Source organism: Triplophysa rosa, linkage group LG9 (genome assembly GCF_024868665.1).
Source record: "Triplophysa rosa linkage group LG9, Trosa_1v2, whole genome shotgun sequence".
Lineage (NCBI taxonomy): Eukaryota > Metazoa > Chordata > Actinopteri > Cypriniformes > Nemacheilidae > Triplophysa > Triplophysa rosa.
Genome location: NC_079898.1, coordinates 11854038 through 11863345, shown reverse-complemented (window position 1 = coordinate 11863345; position 9308 = coordinate 11854038). Strand labels below are relative to the sequence as shown.

Below are 9308 nucleotides of genomic sequence, written 5' to 3'. Positions count from 1 at the left end.
TCAGTATTACTGATGTTTTGTTTCTTTATTCACAACGATTTCAAGATATTCCAGTCATAAAGTGTCAGGAGTCCTTCAAAAGTAGTGATTTATTGAAAGGAATGGTTTGAAAGATTTTTTTCTCAGAAGATAAGTATACCTTTATAAGGAAATAACCAGGCCTAGTTTTTTGGCGATCAACTAAGTGTTAAAATTTTGTGGAGTAAAATATAATATAGTTGGATAAAATAAAATAAACAGAGCTATTAACTGCGCATTTACTGGTGGCTGAAAGAATAATCCAAATGCATTTAATACAATTAATGTGCGCATCAAACGAATCTGTGAAGTCAAAAATGAAAGCAAGTTATAGAATTTTGGGTTATTCATCTTTGAATTATCGTTGATGAATTAGCACTGAGTTCTGCTGACATGCCATTTAATTTTTACATTGCAGAACCTAAATATACGATTAAACCATTTTATGTAACAGTTTTAATAACCTCAGTCAGGATTAGTTTCCTTTGAGTATCTATTGTTTTAAGGACACGATAAACAATATTTTAAGCAATAAGGTCTGAGAGAGGCTATGCTATAAGTTACGGCTGCCTCAAGTATATCTCACTTTTGTAAAACGTTTAATTACCACACAAAGTTAAAAAAGGTAACAATGCAACTTTTCACGAAGTAAAATCACTAAAAGCTGTCACAAAATAGTCCCTGATAGACCATAAAAACAACACAATGTTTTCTTTATGTTGCAAAGAGTGCTGCGCAATGAAGAATTGTTGGGTGTAGCAGCCGAGGCTACTGTATGTTTCATCGTAAATAAAAGACCTATTGACCAATCAGTATTTTAACCGTTGATGCATGTTTTTCACTTTTCCATTTTAGTTTTCCCTTATGTAAAGACTAAAGAGGTGACCGTGTATCGGATGATGCAGTAGCCCCCCCTGTATTGGTTGATGTGCAACTATGCCATTAAAAGCCAGATAAAGCAAGAATGGCTTTTTGATAGCTGCTGTTGTGACCTGCATGTAAGGCTTTATTCATTTCTATCATACATTTCTGTCTGCAGTAAGTCCTGCCACCATACTTTTTCCATTTGTTTTTCTATGAATCGTGACAAAAAAGCAAGACCGTGGCCAAAAGACATGCAATAACAGTGAAGAATTTTGATAAAACATTTTCAGCAAATTAGGACTGAATGGAGAAGCAGAGACAGACATATAATAAAACCTTGTTAAATGCCAAATGCTGTAAAATATTTAGTGTTTATGACAGTTTGGACATGTTGACAGGCTTTGAGTTAGAGCAGCAGGGTCGACTGAGTCCCAACATTCCCATTATGGTTATGTAAGCAGGACACATGTTGAAGAATCAGACACACAGGAGGGAAATAAACTGGCTTGACAACATCATAAAATTGTTATGCCAAAACACAAGTGATTTAGAAGCTAGTTTTTTTATTTGCAAAAGATTTCTTGCTGTTTTTTCAATTTTTTTATATGGCAATAATAACTGCGTATAGTAAGTGGATATACTGTAAAATGTGCTTGGTTATAATGCACTATAGTTTTTTCAATTTGCTGATATGTATCTTTTTCTTCAAAGCAGTTTAACATACTATATAAAGCGGTTGGCTAGATAATGCAATAAAAAATTGATCTTTGAACCTTGCTGTTACACATTGTAAACAGGGACAAGGCCATGAATGCTTTAACTTCAAAAACTGGCCGAGTAAAGATCGCCTCTCATTTGGATATATTCAGGATGGTCCGAATGCTGTAAAATAGGAAACAAAGGTTAGTAGTTTTTCATCGTTTATAAGTACACACTGCAGAAACGTGAAAATAACGTGAGGTTTGAAAAATGTACCATTCTCCAGTCTTCATAAGTTTTATGGCATCATTGACCTGCTCCAGACTCATGTTGTGGGTTATAAACTCATCAAGCTTTATTTTGCCAGACATGTAGTCGTGAACAAGTTTTGGAACACCGTCCTTGCTCTTAAAACCTTAAGCCCAAAGGTTACTTTTTTCATACACATGGAACACACAAAGAGCTTTTAATAAATCAATAAATAAAAAAGAACATTGGCTGGTCATGCTTACCTCCAAACAGAGAACCCTTCCAAGTTTTCCCAGATATGAGCTGAATTGGTCGTGCAGAAAAGTCTGACATATCAGTCCACCCGACCAGAACGCTCACACCCCAACCTTTAACACATGACTCCAGTGCACTCCTCTGTGATCAAAGAGGAATTCATTCCCAATCAAAAACCTAAATACATTCATAAATGCGCCTTATCTATCCATCAAATCATACCATTACTTCCGTGTTGCCCACACACTCCAGAGAGAAGTCCACCCCTCCATCGGTCATCTCTGCTAGCACCACGCTGACTGGTTTATCGTACGCTTTCGGATTCACACAATCAGTGGCACCCAAGACCTTTGCCTTCTCAAACTTCTGTTCGTTGATATCCACAGCAAAGATCCGAGAGGCTCCTGCGTTTTTACATCCCATGACGGCGGCGAGGCCTACCGCACCCAGCCCGAATACTGCACACACTGAGCCTGGCGTGACCTTGATCAAACACACACAACAACTCAATGCTGCAATTTCTCAATGTCTGGAGTCGATGTGAACAAGTGTTTATACTCTACATCACTACAAGAGTGTCTGTGTACATACTCCAGCTGTGTTGACAGCAGCTCCATAGCCAGTAGAGATGCCACAGGCGAGCAGACACACGCGGTTGAGCGGGGCATCATCACGGATCTTTGTCACAGCGATCTGATTCAGGACAGTGTACTCAGAGAAGGTGCTGGTGCCCATGAACTGCAGGATGGGTTTACCGCGGCAGGTGAACCGGGTGGTGGGATCAGACATCACATCATAGCGCTTGCTTGACCTGATAGATAAACAAACTTTGAAAGCTTCCAAAAAGGAAGAAAATGAAACAAGTGTGAATTACATGCTTGTTTTTCTCACCAGTTGCGATCACACTGGTTTGTTTTTGGATGCTTGCAGAACCTGCATTCTCCACACTGAGAGATGAAGAGCGGAATGACTTTATCACCTGTTCACCAGAATGCAAAAATACAGATGAATTACATTTATATCACATTTGAGTGATTCTCAACAATATACTTCAAGTTTATTTTATTAAGCATACTTGAGTGAAGTTTAAATGTATTTTGGGGTATGCTTGATCAGTTAAGTATACTTTTATCAGTGTAAGCTTGTAAGTGTATTTCAATACAACTTGGGACTGAATTGGCCCACTTTTAAAGTTTATTATATTTTAAGTATATTTTAAAGCATAACAGTGGTAAACTTTGAGTACACACAGCTAGTACACAACTAGTTTACAACTTTGTACTGCTGTACTGCAATTGTACTGATATGCTGACAGTTTACTAATTTCATACCTGTAGTACATTTTTTATTTTATGTAAGTACACCTTGAAGTATTCGCTCAGCAAAAGTTAAGTAGTTTTTATACCGCAAGTATACTAGTAAGTTTTCTTCAGGGGAACTTAACATCATTCTTACAATATTATTTAATCATTATATGTGCACTTTTCACACTAAAAACTTTATTTTTAATACAGCAACTAATTAAGGTATTAATTTTTAAACTTGAAATACACCTTCAAATATAGTTTAGGCTATCTGGATCAAAAGATTGAGTTCAAGTACAGGCCAAATATTCCTTCACGACATTATATGACTTTTCTGTCAGTATAGATCACTTTGGAAGACATCAACGCTAGATCATTTTTTTAACACTACACAAACGTTTGAACAGAATACAACCAACATAACATTTATAACCCAATAATAATGTTAAATGAATATATTTAAGGTGCAATTATGTATGTAAGATTAAAATATTAAAACTGGAAGTCCTGCTGGGTCAGTGTTTACATCTTGCAACGTGGTCTATAAGTCAAGCATAGTCAAGTTTTCTTTTGTGACCTGGTTTGAAGTCGGTGACTCCAGATCCCACACTCTCCACCACACCGGCCCCTTCGTGACCCAGCACAGTGGGGAAGCCCTGCTTCTGCTGGCTCTCAAACAGGTGATAAAGATCAGTGTGACACACACCTGTAGCTATAACCTACAAAACAGGGAAATCCTTTTCACTCATGAGTCATGTGTTGTTTGGAATCAGTGGTTTGAGTATGTGACAGCTTTCATGGAATGTTACAAACCTTAATTCGTATTTCTCCTTCCTGCGGTGGCGCCACCTCTATTTCCTCTATCACCAGGGGAGCATTGGGCTCCCAGGCAACAGCAGCCCGACATTTAATCACCTAAAGCACATAAAGAATATTGGCTTGGTGTGTTTTGTTTGGACAGACTGTTTAGTGGTTGACTGTAGATATTTATGTAACCGTTGTTCGGGAGCAGCTGCATGTTCTCTGCTCAACTATAGTTGGAGCTTGTCCAGTCATTTGGTTTTGGCCAATGGAAACATAAAACATCTGCCTTTAGAGCCACAACTATTTGCGATTTCACAATCATGGATAAATATTAACCCAATGCATTTTTTATAGTTTAGGTGCTGTTCAAAGTTTTCAATTATTAGAAGACTAATGAAAATTACAATGTATTTTATATACAGTATTTTGCATATATTTCATAAAATTTTCATATATATTTCTTACATAAATGCATATGCAATATATGTGGAATTTTATATTTTTATATTTAAAAGGTTAAAAAAGGTAAAAATATGAATACATATGGAAATAATATAATAGGTTACATAGGCACTTCTAAACTTGTAAATATTTTTATGTCTGTATTAGACAGGTTAAAGCATAATAGTCTTAAGACAACCATAAAAACTTTAGCATTGCTATCGTAATGGTCATAAATAGATTTATACAGAATCAGAATTGAACATTTTTGGGACCTTTTTGCATTGTAAATTTGTACCCATGTGATCAATAGGTCAATGGAGCGTATAAAGAGACTAAGTTAATATTTAAAATGCATTAAGTGCTCCGCAGCACACATTAAAAGAGATCAAAAGACAGCTTTACGAACCTTCCCTGCAGTGGCCATCTCCCAATGTAGTCGTATTGCTGTGCTGAATACAAAGAGAGCAACGATTCTTTGGCACTCGTTTTTATACTCTGGTTTTATACAGATGAAGCAATCTCTCCACCTATTTCTCCCTATACTCTCTCTTTCTTGTCTCTCTTTTGCACTCTGTATTAATGAATTATTCCCTGAAGATATAGTTTTAGATTGATAATTTTGTTGTCTGCAAGTTTTGATAAAAAGGTCAGCAAGTAAATGATAATAATAAAACAACTTAAGTTGCTTCTTTCAGTTTCCAGGATGTTGCATATAGGAATGACATGTTTTGTGCTGCTCAGCAAACATGAGCTCTATAATAAAATGTCACAGGACACTTTTTCCAACTATGAGTCCAATAGGAATAAATATTCTTTTAAGTTAATGTATCTGGTGGGGTGTGAATTTCCCAGGTGCATATGCACACACTGAGCAGTGGTTACAGCTTTTGTTTACTTTTACATTCACACAGTTACTAAATTAAGTTCAACCAACAAACTATATTGAGTTAGAAGATAGATTTTATTTAACACTAATTATACCAATTAAGTAAAATACTTATAAAATTAAGTTTTTTAAAGTTGAACTTTAATTAAATTATGGACACTGGTTAGTCAAAACTACCTAAAAACTTTCATGTCTTGTTTAGAAGAAAAACTTTTGGATTAAAACAACATTTTTGATCATTCTCAATGAGCCTGTCCTCTCTCTTCAGTGCAATAGTAACCAGAATGCACAGAATATACTTTATTTCTAAATTTACTCTTATTATCCAGTCCCACGCAAAGCATTCTGGGAACTGGAGATCCTTAGTCCAATTTTTGCAATGTTGCTATGATATAAGCATCATTCATGTAGCTTGAACTCTAATATATCAAGTTCAAGATGACTGAAAATGTTGAACAAATGTATTTTCAGAACTTCTCAATGCATGTTAAATGGTTAGGGGAGGAGCCTTAAAATCCTAAACTCAATGTGGAAAAATCAAGATAGGTCATTTTATTGAGTTATACTTAAATATTCTTTTAAACCAAATATGCATTTTAAGTTAAGTATAGGTTGATGTAACCTGTTCCTTTCTTCTATGGAACATAAAAGGAGATTGGACATAATATTAGGGACTGAAAGCATCAGTCATCTCATTTATACTCATATTACAGAATGCTCTTCAAATCAACAGTAAAACTAGTTATTCAAAACATATTTATTATCATAACTTCATTTAAGTTCAATGACATTGCAAAATGATTCAAAATATTGAAAAACTGATTCTTTCAAAATAAATTATCCTTCACAAATCATAATTCCCAACCCGCCACAACCAACTCCACCCAAATACAGCAAAAATCATGTGTAAATGATAGCACAAAGCATGATTCCCAAGAATATACTGTCCCTGATTCATACTGACAATAAAAGAAGCATGTATATAATTCAAATTCTGTTTTAAGAGGCATCAGCAGTGTTATGTTGTTTTACAGCAGTACCACAGATAATCAAACATGATTTACATATGATTTAAACATGACATATATATATATATGATAATGTCATCTTGCAACCAGCAGTTTAACCCTGCGTAGAAAGTTAGCATTCATTCATTCATTTTCAAATATAATATTTGTATAAAGACAGTGTGAGACAGGCATTTACATAAATTCTGATTCCTGAATATGGATATTAAAAAATGTACTAAGTTTTCAATTTGGACCATATAAAATAACTTCATTGATACTGATATTGCAATATACTGATATTTATAAGGAGTTATTCTAGAAATATAAATCAGAAAATAAAATCAGCTGACTGAATAAACTCTTTTCTCATCAACTGAATACAAAATACAGTGCATAACCTATAGGTCATTCAGATCAATAAGAGGTAAGCTTCAAAGGTATTGTTCACACAAAAATGAAAATTCAGTCACTTATTTACCCTCATGCACTTCTAAAGACCTGTTAATAACTGACAGCATAAGCCACAATTCACTTTGCATTCACATTAAATGTAAAAACCCAATGTCGGCATTATTCCCAGTTTCTTGTGTTCTGAAAGAGAGTCACACAAGCTTAGAGAAGTATGAGGATGTGCAAATTTTGGCTGCATTTTCATTTTTGTGTGAACTATTCGTTTAATACAGTCGGCGTTTAGGTATCATCACATATGCTTCTCTGTTTGTACTGTTGGAGGGTTTCGTTTAATGCAATAGATAATGCAAGAGGTGTTTAAGAACCCAAATATATTCCAACAGCCCCAGAACATTCACATGCAGTATTAACACATTCAAGTTTTAATACAGAAGGATTACTATTTCCTGGTATGTTAAGGATAAGGAAGGCTGCCCCCTGGTGCATGGGAACAGTAGGGCTGACATGTGGGCAGAGTATACATTCAATAATTGTACCGTTAGCATTACAACTGATTGATATGTACTATTATGTAACTGTCATTAGAATCAGGCTTGACTGATACTCCACTAATACTTTAAAGTGCCAACTAATGACAGACAAGATATCAATACGTACCAATTTAGTCAATGCCAATACTCGGGAGAAGCATGCTTATAAGAAATACCTTCACATCTACTGCACACCTGTGCAAACACTTAAGTAATCACTCCAAAGCAAATCCTCTTAATATTTTCAACCACTCACCCTCTTGTACATACCCACAGATAAAGATACCAAAACACAGAGACCCGCATATAAGGGTAATACGTTCAAAGGACATTCATAAAGCTCTTTTATTTTAAAGGAGTCTCTCCTTTCTTCCATTGCCACTGTGTCTGACCACTGGATCTGAATGCACGTCCGTCCGTCCGTTATTTCTGGATATAAATGATAACAATGCATAGAGTTCCCACAAGGCCAAGGGCTTGTATACCCAGAAACCAGAGCAGCAACCAAAAAACCAGCACAACCACAGGCTCCACAATTTTCTCTCCAAAGTAAAGCTGGGTGAAGCCAATACCCCTCAAACACTTATTCAGCTCTCCGAACAGAGTGCCCAGTCTCTCGCAGTCATCCACCAGTGGAGCCTCTTGTGTAGGTCCTGCTGCTGTCTGTGGCTCTGCTGTAGAGGAGGCACTGTGTGATCTTGCCCTCACCCTGAGGTCATTCTGAAAAATAGGATTGGGGTAAATTATGCAATTGTTTCAGTAACAGCTGGCTATACAGTACAAGACAACAAAAGCACATAGTTTGTGTGGGTGTATTTAGGGATACGCAGTTTGTGTGGGTAGTATACTTGTTTGTATGCACCAGGGCTATATATAGGTATGTTTGTATATTTAGGTTTTATGATTTAGCTCAACTAAATTATAAACTAGTAAATCACAGACTATTTCTGATACCTAACAGATTACTTAGACATTTGTAACCTGTGGTATATTCTTGGAAATATGCTATAGTGTCTTATGTTATAACTCATGAATGTGACAACATTGCAAAACAGTTATTCATAGTCCAGGCTGTGCAAAGCACTGGATAAAGAAAGGGAGAGGCAGGGCAGTGTCTGACATTACAGATCAATTAAATAAATCCAGAACAGTAGTGGGGCATATGAGAACAAGTTAAATCTACATCCACATATTTATCGATATAAAATCCAAAGCAAAACTATCATAATTAAGGCAACAAGACATGCTTTGAGGTTGTTATTAGAGCATAGTATTAGAAACTCGGCTTACCTGTTCAATGTGTCTAGGAACTCTGACAGCAGGCTGAACTCGAAACCCGCTGTGATTGATCGTCCTGCTTAAGCCGTCGTGGCGGTGTGCCTCTGTATCATTCACCATACGATTGGTGCTTGACATCTTTTGGCTTAAAAACAAAACAAAACTGTTAACGCTGACCTGAGATAGGACCGAAAGGGTGAGTACCATCTGGCTGTTGGCGATACTTCCGGTCTCGACTGTCATCAGAATTCTGACGTCATCAGCCACCTTGTGGTCAAAATAATACGGTAATCGGCTCAAAATTGCTGTAATTATTTTAAAACCTTTATTATTAAAACTTAAAATGACACGAAAGTCATGACATTTAGTCATCAGTTTGAATTATATGACAATTATATGACTACGATTATGTTTTGATAAAAGCAGCTCAAAAAAGTCCATTATTTGATTAGATTTATTAGTTCAACCATTTATTTCATTCATTTGTCTTATTTATTAGAAGCGTTTCACGGTTTATTCACACATAAAAACTAAATTAAATTAAAAAAAACAATTA

General features: G+C 35.8%; 2 protein-coding genes across 2 annotated transcripts; both read right to left on the bottom strand.

Annotated features, from left to right (window-relative positions):
• Positions 1 to 34: 34 nt before the first annotated feature.
• On the bottom strand, positions 35 to 5147 carry LOC130559013 (alcohol dehydrogenase 1-like). Its single transcript, XM_057341841.1, has 9 exons — positions 5044 to 5147; positions 4203 to 4304; positions 3967 to 4108; positions 2977 to 3064; positions 2677 to 2896; positions 2308 to 2568; positions 2094 to 2226; positions 1858 to 1996; positions 35 to 1764 (listed from the first exon to the last, which is right to left on the bottom strand). The coding sequence occupies exons 1-9, from the start codon at positions 5059 to 5061 to the stop codon at positions 1734 to 1736; spliced, it is 1134 nt and encodes a 377-aa protein (XP_057197824.1). The 5' UTR covers positions 5062 to 5147; the 3' UTR covers positions 35 to 1733.
• A 1122-nt stretch (positions 5148 to 6269) lies between these two features.
• On the bottom strand, positions 6270 to 8988 carry fam241a (family with sequence similarity 241 member A). Its single transcript, XM_057341843.1, has 2 exons — positions 8765 to 8988; positions 6270 to 8194 (listed from the first exon to the last, which is right to left on the bottom strand). Exons 1-2 carry the CDS (start codon positions 8957 to 8959, stop codon positions 7898 to 7900), a joined length of 492 nt encoding a protein of 163 aa, XP_057197826.1. The 5' UTR covers positions 8960 to 8988; the 3' UTR covers positions 6270 to 7897.
• Between the last annotated feature and the right edge of the window lie 320 nt (positions 8989 to 9308).

Bases quoted from the DNA above. Each gene is read 5' to 3' on its own strand.
- LOC130559013 (XM_057341841.1), bottom strand. The intron at 2,227-2,307 runs GTATGATTTGAT...CTTTGATCACAG, and splicing joins TGGGCAACACGGAAGTAATG to AGGAGTGCACTGGAGTCATG. The intron at 1,765-1,857 runs GTACATTTTTCA...CCTATTTTACAG, and splicing joins CTTATGAAGACTGGAGAATG to CATTCGGACCATCCTGAATA.
- fam241a (XM_057341843.1), bottom strand. From the start codon at position 8,959: ATGGTACTCACCCTTTCGGTCCTATCTCAGGTCAGCGTTAACAGTTTT. The intron at 8,195-8,764 runs GTAAGCCGAGTT...CCTATTTTTCAG, and splicing joins TTCCTAGACACATTGAACAG to AATGACCTCAGGGTGAGGGC.